Source organism: Gorilla gorilla, chromosome 5, assembly GCF_029281585.2.
Source record: "Gorilla gorilla gorilla isolate KB3781 chromosome 5, NHGRI_mGorGor1-v2.1_pri, whole genome shotgun sequence".
Taxonomy (NCBI): Eukaryota; Metazoa; Chordata; class Mammalia; order Primates; family Hominidae; genus Gorilla; species Gorilla gorilla.
In genome coordinates, this window is record NC_073229.2 from 146,618,327 (window position 1) to 146,636,118 (window position 17,792).

At 36.6% G+C, this 17,792-nt stretch overlaps 2 protein-coding genes across 3 annotated transcripts in view; one reads left to right on the plus strand and one right to left on the minus strand.

Moving 5' to 3' along the window:
- HSF2 (heat shock transcription factor 2) overlaps positions 1 to 5,287 on the plus strand; it is a 33,496-nt gene extending 28,209 nt beyond the window's left edge. The window contains exons 11-13 of one of the 2 annotated variants that reach the window (XM_004044613.5): positions 219 to 272; positions 3,752 to 3,836; positions 4,250 to 5,287. In XM_004044613.5, the coding sequence (XP_004044661.1) occupies positions 219 to 272; positions 3,752 to 3,836; positions 4,250 to 4,545 (435 nt within the window). In that variant the 3' untranslated portion in view covers positions 4,546 to 5,287. The remainder of the gene's footprint in view (positions 1 to 218; positions 273 to 3,751; positions 3,837 to 4,249) is intronic. The other variant, XM_004044612.4, reaches the window with a different exon arrangement.
- A 10,409-nt stretch (positions 5,288 to 15,696) lies between these two features.
- SERINC1 (serine incorporator 1) overlaps positions 15,697 to 17,792 on the minus strand; it is a 28,342-nt gene continuing 26,246 nt past the window's right edge. The window contains exon 10 of the mRNA XM_031012061.2: positions 15,697 to 17,526. Within this exon, the coding sequence (XP_030867921.1) occupies positions 17,391 to 17,526 (136 nt within the window). The 3' untranslated portion in view covers positions 15,697 to 17,390. The remainder of the gene's footprint in view (positions 17,527 to 17,792) is intronic.

Below are 17,792 nucleotides of genomic sequence, written 5' to 3' on the forward strand. Positions count from 1 at the left end.
TCTTACCACATGAAATTTTATCTAATGCATGGGGTAGCTTGTTCTGCTTTTGTTTGTTTTTCTTTCTGCTTTTCTCTTTCAAACTTGTTTAACTGTATAGAAGCTTCCTAGTGCAGGGGCTACATCTCTTCCCCCAACATGGCTGTATAAAAATTTTGAACACACAATTATTTTTAATTATTTTTTAAACTTATCATCTTTCTTGTTTGGTCTTTCAGCTTTTCACTAGTTCTGTGCAGATGAATCCCACAGATTACATCAATAATACAAAAGTAAGTTTTAATTCATGTTGCTCAGGACCCATAGCTATAAAAATCTACAAAAACGTCCTAATAAGTAGAGAGCAATGTCACTCCCAGCCACAAAAAGCATTTTATATTCTTACCCAGTATGTGTGATCAAGATAATAAAATTCTAGTTGAAAAATTAGCTTTTGGTTATGTGGTGAACTATTACCCACTTTTGGCACTTGTGGGATTAACTACCAATATGAAATTAACTTCTTTTGGTGCTGGGAGATCACCTGACTAAACTTGGTATATTGAAACCAATAACTAAAATATGATTTCTTCATGTTTTATGGGCAGCATTTTACATTCTTATTTTTCCTATTCTCAACTTTTTTATTAAAAAGTTATAGTACCCATATTTTTTGTGAGTTCTATCATTAGCATACAGTAAAAATTCAGGAATTCTTATTTATTGCAGAAAAGGGAAGTTGAAACGTATGGATTTTTGACTTTTTTTTAAGTAATAAGGATTTTTTGACATATAGGAACTGCACTTGGGCTTAGCAAGTGTTGACAAGAGATTCTGCGGAACTTGTTTTTAATGAGTAGTAAGGACAATTTGAAGTTATTAGAGCAGGTGTTTATATATCATTGTATTTTATATATAACTTATTGTCATGAATAGGTATACACTCCCTTTATCTTTTATTTGTACCAAATTGTTTAGTAAGGCTTGTTAAAGGTAAATCAAGTCCAGATTCCAGATTAGTGAAGCCAGAATTTTATTTTGATTCTTTTTCTTTATAGTCCAAAAATGAGCACATCTCAAATAAATATAAGTGATTAGGGTGAGGGGTGGAATTTATATGATTATTGTCATGTGTAAGCCTGACCAGACTTTCTATATTTTCAGAGTTACATTGTGGATAACTTAGGGCTTAAAAAATTTGTGAATTTGTGAACTAGGAAGTTGATTATACATTCAGTATGCAGATAATTTATATTGGAGGTTGGCATACTTTCTCCATAAAGGGGCAGCTAGTAAATACTTTTGATTTTTCAGGCCATATGTTCTCTGTCATAACTATGCAGTTCTGCAATTGTAATGTGAAAGCGGATACAGACAATATGTAAAAGAATGTGTGGTTGTGTTGCAAAAAAACTTCATTTACAGACAGGCAGCATGCTGAATTTGGCATATGGACCATAAGTCTACCTGGATTTATATTACAAGATTTTATGTAACATGCTCTGTGTTTCAGTAAATATATTACTGAATGTTATTCTCATGGACCGTTTAAGTTGAATGGACTCATATCATTTGTTCATGTAGTGAATGTGCTTTGTTGTTTATTTGCGACTGGACATTGAGTCCTTATTTGTGGATCATCATCTTATTCCTGAAACCAAGACCTTGATTATAGTTTTCAAAAACTATAAGCAGTTAAGCAACAAATTGCATTTTGCTCTACAATGCTGTAGAAAAATTACATTTGAGAGTGACTTTTCATTATAGTTCTGAATCTAGATTTTAATGTTTTCAAATAATTGGCACATCAGCTGTCCTTCCCTTGCTCATGACAGGTATTATATAACATGGATTACAACACTTTCCTAATAAATCAGATGCCTTATACTTCTCAGTACAGCAATCTTAATTGGCCACTATGAATGAATAAGAATTTGCATGGGAAATGAAATCTCATTCAGTATGATACTGGCTATGGGTTTGTCATAAATAGCTCTTACTGTTGTGAGATATGTTCCATCAATACCTAGTTTATTGGGTGTTTTTAGCATGAAAGAGTGTTGAATTTTATTAAAGGCTTTTCTGCATCTGTTGGGATAATCATGTGGTTTTTGTCATTGGTTCTGTTTATGTGATGGATTACGTTTATTGATATGTGTATGTTGAACCAGCCTTACATCCCAGGGATGAAGCCGACTTGATGGTGATGGATAAGCTTTATGATGTGCTGCTGGATTCAGTTTGCCAGTATTTTATTGAGGATTTTCGCATTGATGTTTATCAGGGATATTGGCCTGAAATTTTCTTTTTTTGTTGTGTCTCTGCCAGGTTTTGGTATCAGGATGACGCTGGCCTCATAAAATGAGTTAGGGAGGAGTCCCTCTTTTTCTGTTGTTTGGAATAGTTTCAGAAGGAATGGTACCGCTCCTCTTTGTACCTCTGGTAGAATTCGGCTGTGACTCCGTCTGGTCCTGGCTTTTTTTGGTTGGTAGGCTATTAATTACTGCCTCAATTTCAGAACTTGTTATTGGTCTATTCGGAGATTTGACTTCTTCCTGGTTTAGTCTTGGGAGGGTGTTATGTGTCCAGGAATTTATCCATTTCTTCTGGATTTTCTAGTTTATTCGTGTGGAGGTGTTTACAGTATTCTCTGATGGTAGTTTGTATTTCTGTGGGATCAGTGGTGATATCCCCTTTATCATTTTTTATTGTGTCTATTTGAAATCCATTTGTTATCAGGTTCTCATGTTTTAGAATAACGGTGACATCTTTGGAAAATACCTATTTTAGGAAGCCTAAAAATAAAGATGGTATTATTTCATTAATGTTTATATATTTATTGTGAATGCTAAGTGATGAAATATTTTTATGTACACTTTTGGAAAGGTTTCGTAGTTTTTATTATATCTTGGAGCCCTTATTTTCTCTTAAATCCTAAAACTTACACAGCTTCATTTTATGTTAAATATCAGGGGAATTACTGGAATTAGTTTACAGTTGGTTACACCATATATATTTAGTCAGCATGTAGATCTGGGACTTGCAGATGTCTGGGACTTACAGGAAAAATTAAGAACCTCTGCACCTCAGAGTTTGAACATCATTGAAAGGAGCACTGAAGAAATTAACAACGGTAAAGATATAATTTCCCTACCACAGTCAGATGTGAGGAGAGAAGAAAGTGGTTCAAAGAAGCAATTTAAATGACAGAAAAGAACTGACAGAGCTACAAAAAGGACAAGAAGAAACACCACCTCAACTTTGAGGCTTCTAAATTATAGTGATAAATAGTTTTAAGGATGTCATTATGTCATCCTGAGCTACTCTAAATATGTTCACTTATGCTAAATATTCTGTTTATGAGTGAAATGTATAATACATTTTTTAAATCAAAACTACTTAAAATGAATTTAATTGCTTAGTTAATTATCTCTCAATTAACATTTTGAAACCAGTCATCTTTGATTCATTCTGATCTTTTACTCGTGACAAATTCTATCTGTTCTGCTGCTGAAATCCCCCTTCATTTCATACTTAATATAGAACTCTTAATTCAGGTTCTTTGTTTTATCCCCTCAGTGACAGCAATAGTTCCTTAACCAGTCTTGTTATCTCTACTCAGATCTCTCTCTGTAGCCCATTTTTCCTGATGTTTCCCCATCTCATATATTTCAGATAATATACCAGTATTTACATATTGTATCAATTTTTCATTTTTTTCAGAAACATAAAATATGAAACAAGTACTTATATATATATATTTTTCTTTTAGTCTGAGAATAAAGGATTAGAAACTACCAAGAACAATGTAGTTCAGCCAGTTTCGGAAGAGGGAAGAAAATCTAAATCCAAACCAGGTAGGTATAAATATAGTATTCAGTCTCTGTAGGTTTTTTTACTCCTATGCAGAAACAAGTGCAAGCCGAGGGTAGTCTTAACAATTGAATATGCTGGCTTTAGTTCTGTGAATAGTGTGTCGAGGTTCTAGTATATAGAGAAAGTTGAATTGGTGAGGTAACAATTCTTTAAGTTTTTTTTTTTTTTCCTATTTAACTTTAGGAAACTAAAGACCCCTCATTTCTTAATTGTTGAATAAGAGCTATTGACTTGCACATTTTAAAATTTATTGACATAGTGCATCATGTCATTTCTTGTTTGGCTATATGAGAGTAGTAATTGCCTATGTGTACATCTCTGTTTTCATTTTTTTCCCCTCAGCTTGAACTCAGTATAAGCTGGTGATAAAAGAGTGTTTTTCTGATCTTTATAGATAAGCAGCTTATCCAGTATACTGCCTTTCCACTTCTTGCATTCCTCGATGGGAACCCTGCTTCTTCTGTTGAACAGGCGAGTACAACAGCATCATCAGAAGTTTTGTCCTCTGTAGATAAACCCATAGAAGTTGATGAGCTTCTGGATAGCAGCCTAGACCCAGAACCAACCCAAAGTAAGCTTGTTCGCCTGGAGCCATTGACTGAAGCTGAAGCTAGTGAAGCTACACTGTTTTATTTATGTGAACTTGCTCCTGCACCTCTGGATAGTGATATGCCACTTTTAGATAGCTAAATCCCCAGGAAGTGGACTTTACATGTATATATTCATCAAAATGATGAACTATTTATTTTAAAGTATCATTTGGTACTTTTTTTGTAAATTGCTTTGTTTTGTTTAATCAGATACTGTGGAATAAAAGCACCTTTTGCTTTTCTCACTAACCACACACTCTTGCAGAGCTTTCAGATGTTACTCAGCTGCATAGTTAAACGCAGATGTAATGCACATTATTGGCGTATCTTTAAGTTGGATTCAAATGGCCATTTTTCTCCAATTTTGGTAAATTGGATATCTTTTTTTTACAATTACGACCATTAACCTCAGTTAAATTTTTGTTTGTTTTCCTGTTTGATGCTGTCTATTTACATTGAGTGTAAGTCATTTGAACTAATGGTATAACTCCTAAAGCTTTCTCTGCTCCAGTTATTTTTATTAAATATTTTTCACTTGGCTTATTTTTAAAACTGGGAACATAAAGTGCCTGTATCTTGTAAAACTTCATTTGTTTCTTTTGGTTCAGAGAAGTTCATTTATGTTCAAAGACGTTTATTCATGTTCAACAGGAAAGACAAAGTGTACATGAATGCTCACTGTCTGATAGGGTTCCAGCTCCATATATATAGAAAGATCGGGGGTGGGATGGGATGGAGTCAGCCCCATCCAGTTAGTTGGACTAGTTTTAAATAAAGGTTTTCCGGTTTGTGTTTTTTTGAACCATACTGTTTAGTAAAATAAATACAATGAATGTTGAGTACTAGTGTCTGTTATGTGTCTTCTTTAGAGGTGACACTCACATGAAACAATTTTTTCTTCTCATAGGAAGCAGTAGCTTTAAACTGTCTGTGGTTCATTATTCTCAATATGAATCATACCAAGATATTTGTGCCTCATCTCGAAAATATATTGTATATTGCAACAAGGGAGAAATATAATCTCTAAATTTAATGTATTTTAAAGTTCTTTGTTTAAAAATTATACTGGGTTGCTTTCTATGTTTCTAATAAAAAAGTGAGAGAAGTATGCCTCTCATTGTCCCAAATAGTGTAAGAATATTATCACTGGATGTCTGGAGAGAAGATAAGAGAAATAGTCAAATCACCTCTTTCCTTTGAAACAGTTGCCCAAGAGAATTATAGAGACTTAATGCAAGGCCAGGGCACTTTATCATGTGAAGAATTTCACCTTTGGGCAAAGGGCTGAAAGCAGTACAATTAATATTGTATAGGGCTATTTAATGGGGAGTTTCAAGGCCAGTTTTCCTATTGGCCATATTCTGTCAGTGTCTTAGAATTTCTTTTATTATGATGTAAAGATTCAAAGTAAGGGCTAGCACAGAAGAATAGGAAAATTCCCTTAGGAGAGTTTTAGTTAGATCCTAAAATACTTGGCTCTGATGGTGGGATCTTGGTGAATTAATTCAAGACCCTACAACAGTGCTCTGCGTGAGCTGAAGAGGTTATGTTTTTAAGGGTGATAAGAAGAGTTTAGAAACTGAGAGGAGAAAACCTTAAAAGACTTTTCTTCATTCCTTTCTCATTGTGAAATACAGTCAAGTTTCTTCTTCTTGGGGGCATTTTGGAACTCTAGAAGCACTTAAAAAATAATTTTGAAAAACTTGATTACGACCCTGGTACTTTTAAAGTTGACATTTAAGATTTTTCATCTTAAGTTTAAATAGTTGGAAGGAATTTAGGATATAGTTAATATTGCTGTTTTAAAACATAATTGTTATATGTTTCTTTAACATTTTCCTAAAGGAATTTGAATGCCATAGTGATTTGATCTCTATCATCCACTCTACTTCCTCCAAACAATTTTTTTTTTGAGACAGAGTTTCACTCTGTCGCCCAGGGTAGAGAGCAGTGGCGTGATCTCGGCTCACTGCAACCTCCGCCTCCCAGATTCAAGCGATTCTCTTGCCTCAGCCTCTTGAGTAGCTGGGACTACAGTCATGTGCCAACACACCTGGCTAATTTTTTATTTTTAGTAGAGATGGGGTTTCACCATGTTGGCCAGGCCGGTCTTGAACTCCTGACCTCAGGTGATCTGCCTGCCTCGGCCTCCCAAAGTGCCGGGATTACACGCATGAGCCACCGTGCCCGGCTTCCTCCAAAGAATTTTATCCTGCTTTTTTATGTTTGAAAGTTAGACAATGATGATCTTTCGTGACACCTCTTTACATCTAAATTTGAGATTGTTTCCTATAACTGTAAGATTCTAGGCATTAAAAAACTTTCCCTCCAATTTTATACTGTATAACTACACAGTGGATTAAAACCATATAAATATATATGGTAGAGACTTAACTGATTGCCAAACCGTTTCCTTTTCCTATCATGTGGCTAGATTATTTCCACCACTGCAGATGGGGTAGCCATGTAACTGAGTTTTAATCAGTAAAACAGGAGAAGTGATGTGTAGCACTTCCAGTTCTGGTGGTGTAACTTCCCCCATGCATTCCTCCCATGCCATTTACCCCTCCACTGGCTTGATGCAGAGTTGTATGTAGCTTTCAAATATACAATCAAGAAGGAAAAAAATGGCTTCTTGAATTACTGCTTAGAGGAGGGCCACCTATCAGTCCTGGATAACCATTTTACACTTCAGGTGAGGGGAAACAAACCTTTTTTCTACCTGAGTTTTTGGGGGTTGATCTGTTATAGCTTGTAATATTTACTACAATTATAGTCTAATTTTGATGATCTGTTAAACAAAAAGTTTTACCAAAAATATATCTTATAGTGGAATAAACAGCTCTTCCTGAGTTTTCATAATAAAAGTTAGTACCAATTTTATTCCTATTTTTGTTTTCACTGATGTTAAAATCCTGAGAATCTTTGTCTATAGTACAAAATGACAAGTAGATGAAAAAGCAGTTTTGTATAGTACTGTTAATTTTGTAATGTCTTTAGAATTATGTACCAGAATTCTATCAATTGATGACTCAGTTGGATCATCTTTCAATTTTGTTGAAAGCAAAATATTAGAAACCAGCTAAATCACAAAAAAAGTTTTTTAACTCAGTGTCATCTCTTTCTCACCAGTATTTTTAAATGTCCCTTTACCAATTGTCTGGAGATTTTTTTCCAAAGTGCATTGGTAAGATTAAGAATGGATAAGAGATATATCTTTGTTTTGTCAAGTATGAAAAGAATAATTTTTGTTCTGTTTTGAGATAGAGTTTTGCTCTGTTGCTCAGACAGGGATTACAATGGCGCAATCTCAGCTCACTGCAACCTCTGCCTCCCGGGTTCAAGCGATTCTCCTGCCTCAGCCTCTGGAGTAGCTGGGATTACATGCGTGCACCACTACGCCTGGCTAATTTTTTGTATTTTTAGTAGAGATGGGGTTTCACCATGTTGGCCAGGCTGGTCTCAAACTCCTGACCTCAGGTGATCTGCCCTCCTCGGCCTCCCAAAGTGCGGGGATTACAAGCGTGAGCCACTGCACCTGGCCAGAATAATTGTTAAAAAGGATGATGCTGGCCGGGTGCAGTGGCTGACGCCTGTAATCCCAGCACTTTGGGAGGCCGAGGTGGGTGGATCACGAGGTCAGGAGATCAAGACCATCCTGGCTAACACGGTGAAACCCCGTCTCTACTAAAAAATACAAAAAATTAGCCGGGCATGGTGGCGAGTGCCTGTAGTCCCAGCTACTCCGGAGACTGAGGCAGGAGAATGGCGTGAACCCGGGAGACGGAGCTTGCTTGCAGTGAGCTGAGATCGCGACACTGCACTCCAGCCTGGGTGACAGAGCCAGACTCTGTCTCAAAAAAAAAAAAAAAAAAAAAAAAAAAAAAGGATGATGCCTTGTCCTGAGGCCTGAGGCACCGTTTCAGCCAGATCAGTTTTAGGAAAGAACACACATAGGAATGAAAGATGTGGTTTCTTTAAAAAACAATCTAGCTTGTGTGTACCAGAGGAAGTCTGCCTGTACTATCTGGGAAACTAGTACCACAGTGTGAAGACAGTGTAGGGGGTACACTCATTATCCCACTTCCAGCTTTTTTTTTTTGTCTTAGGGAGATAGAACTAGGACCATAAAAGCTTGCGAATTACAGACAGCTAAATGTTCTTTTAGGTTGTGTCAGTATGTGTTTGATTACAGATGGCATAATCAGGAATCTAGAGCTTGAGATGTGAGAAGAATGGTCTGCAGACTGGAAAAATACCAAAATGACATTCACTATGACTTAACGTATATAAAATGTCACGTTCAAGACTTAGAGCCTACATCTTCATTTCAAGCACACATGAAGTATTTTTCGAAAATCAATATAGCATAGTAGGTCATAAAGTAAGTCAACAAACTTCTAAGAATTGGTATCAAACAGACTAACCACAATACAAATAAGCTAGAAACCAGAAGAACCATTTTGAGATTCTTTAACATTTCTGGAAATTGGAAAAGAACTGCTAAACTTTGGGGCCAAACAAAAACTGTTGGAAATACTGATGTTAATGATTTAAAAAAAAGAAAAGTACATGCCCAGATTTATGAGATGCAGTTTAAGTGATATCTAGAGGGGAAATCTATTCTTAAGTGCCTTTTTAAGAAAGGAATAAAAACAAAATGAGCTGGACAAAAACCAAGTAAAATAAGCCAGAACTTGTTTATTGAAAAAGCACTAAAACAAAATCTTTTGGTAAGATCGAGCAAGAAGACACAAATAGAGAATGGAAAAATGAAAATTTTATAAATGCAGTTGAAATTTGAAAATGTGAGGATATTATGAACAATTCATTTGGAAACTGACAAAATAGACAAATTACTACGAGTATTTTACTCAAACTAATTGAAGATAGACATGTAATCCCACAGCTCCTAAATAGTTTCAGTAATTAAAAATTCCCCCCAAAGAAAAGCATTTTATAGTAAGTTCCACTAACCTGTTCCATATGGTACCAATTCTTAATCTAACAGTTAACAGTTCATTCAAAATAATGGCAACAATGTATTTGATTTTGTACACATATATTTGTGTGTGTGTGTGTGTGTGTATAGTCGTCATACTTAGGGGTGCTTATATATAAGTGGAATGACAGCAATGATACATGGGATAGGAAAGAGAAATTAGGATTATTTTGTTACTATAAGGTACACTGCCCAAGAAGCAGTATATTATTATTTGAAAGAGGGGTTGCATTATTTGTAAATCTATACTGCAAACACAAGGGCAACCACAAGAAAACCACGCTAGAAGAGAGAGAATAATAAAATGCCAAATTAACGCCATCAAAGGCACAAGACGAATGGAAGACAAAAATAGGAATAAAGAACAAGGTTAACAAATAGAAAACAGTAACATTATGGTAGATGTTTATCCAAATATATAAATATTTTGAATGTCAAGGGTGTAAATGTACCAATTAAAAGATAGATTATTATATGGAAAAACTGGGCCAGTTTAAAAAAGAAAAAATTGTCAAAGCAGGATCAAAGAACAAAACCCAATTATATGTTGGTTACAAGCAACCCACTTGAAATGTAAAGAGACATACAAATTAAAGGGAGAAAAATATGCCAGGCTAACACTAACCAAAATGAAGAAATAGGTATATTATAGAATAGCAGACTATACAGCAAGAATTACTATCAGGGATAATGATGAAAGGGGTCCATTCTCCAAGAAGACATGACTATCCTTAACATGTATGCACCCAAGAACAGAGGATCAGGATACATGAGGCAAAAACTGATAGAACTGCAGGGAGAATGATATAGTTTGGAAGTTGACCCCTCTGACCCTCTTGTTGAATTGTAATCTCCAGTGCTGGAGGTGGAACCTGGTAGGAGGTGACTGCATCATTGGTGCAGATTTCTCATGAATGGTTTAGCCCCATCCACTTGATGCTGTCCTTGTGATGGTGCGTACTCATGAGGTTTGCCTGTTTACAAGTATATGGCTTCTTCCTTCACTCTCTCTTACTCTGACTCTCACTATGTGAGACATCAGGTTCCTTTGCCTTCCACCATGATTGTAAGCCTTCTGAGGCCTCACCGGAAGCTGAGCAGATGCCTGGGACTGTGCTGCTTGTACAGCCTACAGAACCATAAGCCAATTAAGCCTCTTTATATATTACCCAGCCTCAGGTATTTTTTGCAATATAAGGATGGCCTGCCACAGAAAATTGGTACTGAGGAGTGGAGCATTGCTATATAGCTACTTGAAAAGCCAGAGTCTCTCTCTTACTTCCTCCAAACAACCACCCTAGTGCCCCAGCAAGGGTTCTTAACCAGGCTGAAATGGCTGAAATGACAGAAGTAGAATTCAGAATATGGATAGGAACAAAAATCGAGATTCAGGAGAAAAGTCAAAACCCAATCCAAGAAATCTAAGGATTACAGTAAAATGATACAGAAGCTGATAGATGAAATGGGCATTATAAGAAAGAACCAAACTGATCTGATAGAGCTGAAAAAGATGCTACAAGAATTTCATAATGCAATCACGAGTATTACCAGCAGAATAGACCAAGCTGAGAAAAGAATCTCAGAGCTCAAAGATTGGCTTACTGAACTAACTCAAACAAAAAGAATGAACAAAACCTCCAAGAAATAGGGGATTATGTAAAGGAAACCAAAGGGGAAGAAAGCAAGCAACGTGGAAAACATATTTCAGGATATTGTTCATGAAATTTCCCCAACCTCACTAGAATGGCCAACATTCAAACTGAGGAAATGCCCTGGGAGATACTTCACAAGAAGACCATACCTGAGGCACATAGGCATAAGATTTTCCAAGGTTGAAATGAAAGAAAAAATGTAAAAGCAGCCATAGAGAAGGGGCTGCCCAGCCTTGGGACACTGCTCAGCTCTAAAGGGCCCAAGTAAGGCTTGGGGTGCCACTTGTGCAGGGCACAAGCCATAAGCCTTGGTGGCTAACACGTGTTGTTAAGCCTGCAGGTGTGGAGAGTGCAAGGGTGAAGGAGGTTTGGCAACCTCCACCTAGATTTCAGAGGATGTATGAGAAAGCCTGAGTAATCAGGCAGAAGCCTGCTGCAGGGATGGAGCCCTCACAGAGAACCTATACTAAGCCAGTATGGAGGGGAAATGTGGGGTTGGAGGCCCAACAGAGTCCCCACTGGGGTACTCCTCAGAGAGCTGTGGGAAGGGGGCCACTGTCTTCCAGACCCCAAAATGGTTGATCCTCCAATAGCTTGCGCCCTGTGCCTGGAAAAGCTGCAAGCACTAAACTCCAACCCTTTACCCTGCAAAGTCACAGGGGCAGAGCTTCCCAAGGCTTTGGGAGCCCACCCCTTATACCAGTGTGTTCTTGTGAGGCACAAGGTAAGACATGGAGTCAAAGAAGGTTATTTGGGATATTTTAAAAAAGACTGCACTGCTGTATTTCAGACTTGGATGGGGCCTGCAGCCTCTTTCTTTTGGCTAATTTCTCTTGTTTGGAATGGTAATATTTATCCAATATCTGCACCCCCATTGTATCTTGGGAGTAAATACCTTGTTTAGATTTTAAAGGCTTATAGGTGGAAGAGACCTGCCTTGTCTCAGAAGGCCTTTGTACTTTTGAATGATGCTGGAATTAGTTAAGATTTTTGGGAGAATATTGGCAGAGGATGATTGTATTTTGCAATGTGAGAATATGAGATTTCAGATGCCGGGGCAGAATGATACAGTTTGCATGTGGTCTCCTCTAAAACTCTTGTTGAATTATAATCCCCAGTGTTGGAGGTAGGACATGGTGGGAGATAACTGGATCATTGGGGCAGATTTCTCATGAATGTTTTAGTGCCATCCACTTGGTGCTGTCCTTGTGATAGTGAGTTCTCACAATATCTAGATGCTTAAGTGTAGCATCTTCCCCCTCATTCTCTTCTGCTCTTGCTATGTGAGATGCCAGGTCCCCCCGTTGGCTTCTGCCATCATTGCAAGTTACCTGAGGCCTCACCAGAAGCTGAGCAGATGCCTTGCACCATGCTTCTTGTACAACTTGCAGAATTGTGAACCAATTAAACCTTTTTACCTTATAAATTATCCAGTCGCAGGTATTTCTTTATAGCAAATTAGAGAATAGGTTAACACAGAAAAAGTTGAATTCACTATTATAGTTGCAGACTTCAACACTCCTCTAGCAGAATGAAGAGATCCATCAAGCAGAAAATCAGGAAGTCAACAGAGAAAATTGATGAAACCAAAAGCTGGTTTTTGAAAGATTGATGAAATCAGTAAACCTCTGTCAAGCCAGACTGAGAGACAAAAATTAATATCAGAGATGAAAGAGGGGATATCACTGCAAATCCCATGGACGTTAACAAAGGTAATAAAGGAGTATCACAAACAATTGTATGCCTACAAATTTGATAACCTACATGACGAAGTCCTTGAAACACACAACCTGCCAAAACTCACACCAGAAGAAATAGATACTCCAAATAACATCTGTATCTATTTTAAAAATTGAATCTATTGCCTTCCCAAACAGAAAATGCTAGACTGAGGTGGGTTCACTGGTGAATTCTAAAAACGATACCAATTCTGTAGAAACTCTTTCAGAAGGTAGAAGCAGAGGGAATGCTTCCCAACTCATTCTATGAGGCCTAAAACCAAAACCAGACAAAAATATCACAAGAAAACTACAAACCAGTGTCTTTAATTAACATAGATGTAAAAATCCTCAATGAAGTATTAGCAAATCCAATTCAACAATGTATAAGAATTATACACCAGGATCAAGAGGGATTCATCCCAGATACGCAAGCCTGGTTCAAATATTGAAAATGAACTAATAGAATCTATCACATAAAGAAACTCAAGAAAAATCGTATGATCACATCAATAGATCCAGAAAAAATATGACAAAATCCAAAACCCATTCATGATAAAAATTTTCCATAAACTAGACCAGGCACAGTGGCTCATGCTTGTAATCCTAGCACTTTAGGAGGCTGAAGCAAGCAGATCACTTGAGGTCAGGAGTTCAAGACCAGCCTGGCCAACATGGTGAAACCCTGTCTCTACTAAAAATACAAAAAAATTAGCTGGGCTTGGTGGCAGGCGCCTGTAATCCCAGCTACTCGGGGGGCTGTGGCAGAATTGCTTGAACCCAGGAGGCGGAGGTTGCAGCGAGCCGAGATTGCGCCACTGCACTCCAGCCTGGGTGACAGAGTGAGACCCCCGTCTCAAAAAAAAAAAAAAAAAAAAAAATTCTCCAATTCTCCATAAAAAAAGGAATGGAGGGGAACCTTCTCAACCTGATAAGGAATATTTACCAAAGATCCCCAACCAGTAACATCATATTTAATGGTGAGAAATTTAGCAGTTTTCCTACTAAGGAGGAAGGCAAAGATGTTTCTTTTCACTATTTCAACATCCTAATGGAAGTCCTGGTTAATGCAATAAAACAAGAAAAGGAAATAAAAAGTACACTACTTGGGAAAGGAGATATAACATTAACATTGTCTCTGCTAGCCGATGACATGATCATTTATGTAGAAAATCCAAAAGAATTGATTACAAATCTCCTGGAACCTATATGCAATTACAGCAAGGTTGCAGGATACAAGGTTATTATATGAAAATAAACTGCTTTCTTATATAACAGTAATAACTCAAATTTGAAATTAAAACCCAATGCCATTTATATTAGCACCCCAAAATGAAACATTTAGGTAAAAATTAAGAAAATATACATAAGATCTACATGAGAACTACAGACCCGATCAAAGAAATCAAAGACCCAAATAAATGGAGAGATATTTCATATTCATGGATAGGAAGACTCAATATTGTCAACATGTCAGTTCTTCCCAACCTGATCTATAGATTCAATGTAATCCCAATCATAATCCCAGCAATATTTTGTGGATATTTGATAAAGTGATTTTAAAGTTTATATGCAGAGGCAAACAACCTGGAATAGCAAACACAATATTGAAGGAGAAAACCAACACTGAAGGAGGAATGATTGATAGTACTCATCCTCAAGATTTAATATAAAGCTATAATAATCAAGATAGTGTGGTATTGGCAAAAGAACAGACAAATGATCAATGAAACAGAACAGAGTTTAGAAACACTCATATTTAGTCAACTGATACCTAGCGAAAGGACAAAGGCAATACAATGTAGTAAAAAGTCTTTTTGACAAATGATGCTGGAACAACTGGACATCCACATGCAAAAAAAAGAATCTAGACACAGACTTTCCACCCTTCACAAAAATTAACTCGAATGGATCACAGAACTGAATGTAAAAGTATACAACTCCTAAAAGAAAACATAGAAGGAAATTTAGATGGTCCTGTGTTTGACAGTGGCATTTTAGATACAACACCAAAGGCATAGTTCATGATCCACAAAGGTCTCTCTCCCCTCCCATCTCTGACCCCAACCAACCATTAATCTGTTCTCCATTTCTATAATTGTATCATTACATTAATGCTATATAAATGGAATTATATGTGATCTTTGGAGATTGGATTTCTTTAAAACCCAGCATTCATGTTGTTGCATGTACTAATGGTTCATTCCTTTTTTAAGTAGTATTCTATGGTATAGGTTTACTGGTGTGTTTTTTCATTCATCTATTGAAGGACATCTGGGTTTCCAGTTTTGTCTGTTACAAATAAAGCTGTTATGAACATTTATGTACAGGTTTTTATGTGAACATAAGATTTTATCTGGGATAAACGGTCAATACTTTTATGGGCATTGTGCTGCTGATAATGTTGGAGAAAGACCACAAGAATTATGGAATAAAATATACTAAAGCTTGGTAACTAACATGAGTTGGAGTATTTTATCAGTAAAAGTACATTCTTTTTTAGTAAGGGAAATTTTTATACTATCTTAAGTATCTGTTAAAGAAGACAAGCATCAAAACTGGCAACCAGAAAAAATAGCTGGAAGACATAGTAGATGTAGAATATCCACTGAAAATATATTAATATTCTCCAAACTAAACTGGTCCATATACTGAAGACTCTTTAGGGGAAGAATGCCTCTTTACCTTTGAGATCCTACTTCTGGGGTCACTTACAGACAACCAAAGGGTAACAATCTCCTTTTAAGCAATTTAATTATCATTACAGAAAACAGGCAGTTACTTTGTAGTGCCAGGTCCTTTTTCACATAGGAAGAAAGGTCTAAATGTTATTATGGCCACCTAAAGTTAAGCTGCTAAATAATCAGTACACTACACACTTTCTCTGAATTCATTTATTTAGAGGTAAAACACAGCCATTCAAAATTGTGGAATACAATGTCTACACACAGAATAAGGTTGGGGAATTAAGCTGAATTGTTATATTCCATTCACATTAATAAATATTTTTAAAGAAGAAAATGTAGATTTTAAAAGCTTCATTAGACACTAGTGACACATACAAATAACTAAACTGTCATACTGCTTGATTTTCAGGTTGAAAGGTTACAATAATCTATATATTTCAATTACATGGCAGTAAATACAAAAGCATTTTAAACATCTTTTGAACTGTGTAGTATACTATAAGCAGGATTTTATTCTAAAACATTCCATCATTCTTCTGACCTGTTTATGGGTCATGCTGGACACCAGCAATCCACATCACATAAATTATCCACCAGTAATGAGGTGTAAAATCAATTATGCATGTATTTTGAATAGAAATTATTTTTAAATGTCAGAGAGAATGCTATTATTGGCCAACTTGAAATTTCCTAATTAGCTATCTGAGCTATTTAAGTCTGTACTTCAGTGTCTTCATTTTTTTAAGTGAGAGAACTGGACTAGATTTTATATAAGTACCTACTAAAGCCTAGTGTTTTGCAGTTACTTCCTTCCCTGTCAAAATTTTGCCTCCTTTGATTTTCAATGTATGTATTTTTTCTTTGTCTCACTCTGTTGCCCAGGCTGGAGTGCAGTGGCGTGACCTTGGCTCACTGCAACCTCTGCCTCCTGGGCTCAAGCAATCCTCCCACCTCAGCCTCCTCAGTAGCTGGGACCACAGGCATATACTACAAAGCCCAGATTATTTTTTACAGAAACAGGGTTTCACCATGTTGCCCAGGCTGGTCTTGAATTCCTGGGCTCAAGTAATCTACCCACCTCAGCCTCCCAAAGTGCTGGGATTACAAGGGTGAGCTACCGTGCTGGCCCAAAACTAACTTTGAAAGTGACTTTCAAACACTTCCTTCTAACCCATGATTATCCTTTTCAAAACCTTGTCTAAATCCTTCAGAGTTCCAAACATCTCCACTGAACCCATACTTCATGAGTTTAAAACAACCAAAACAGTTCACTTTGTTGGCAAAGGCCGTCTCTACCCAAGTAAGATTATTTACTCGTTATTCAATTTAGTACCCACACCTCCATCCATAACCTACACTATTGTCCACTGAACATTCCCTACCTGTGTAAGTTCCATATCAAGGGTAAAACCTTATAAGATTTTTCAGACAACTGGCATTTAAGTGACTTGTTTATAAATTTTAAAATAAACCATGTTCTTTGCAGTATCCTGCCAGGCAACACATCAAATATTTCAAAAGGCAGCCATACATTTGCTTTAATGCTTCCTAAAACAGCTTAAGGTCTAATATAATTTTAAAATAGTCAATTTTGTTTTTACTCTTCATTTCACAACTATAGAGCAGAGAATAAGCCCAATAATGGCCACTTTTACTAACTCATCACCATATTCATAAAACTTTCCTCTGCAATTCATTCTACTTCACATATGAATGCACTTGGTAAGAAAATAACAAATAAAATGACAAGCAGTAAAATCTAATTCATGCCAGAACACTGGAGAAGTTACATGGGAAGCAAAAACATACACAACTTTACAAAAGTTGGGAATACTGTTTTCAAATAAGCAATAATCAAAGTGGGACTTTCATGCTAGAAGTCTCACTCAGTCAAAATCACGATTTGTAAGAACAAGTGGTGCCACGAGTGTCCAAACATACAGCACGATGCCAATCCAACTGGAAGAGATTTTCACCCAGACAGCTGTCCATTGACTTTTCATCTCACGAGAGGGTTCATACCTAAAATTTCAGGGAAAATTATTAAAAAGGGGCAAGGGGGTTGAATTATCAGCCACCAAGCTACGAAGCTTCATTAATTCAGAAGCGTGCTTTGTATACAGTTTGTGATTTCAGATATATCATTGGTGCATCTAATCTGCTCCCTTTCTTTCTACACTGCTAGTGTGATGGTAAAAATCTGTTATTTCCTTTAATGGAGTAAAGTACACAGGCCTCTGAAATAGTTATTTTGCATAATCTCTGAAGCACTTTATGCATGTCTGCCA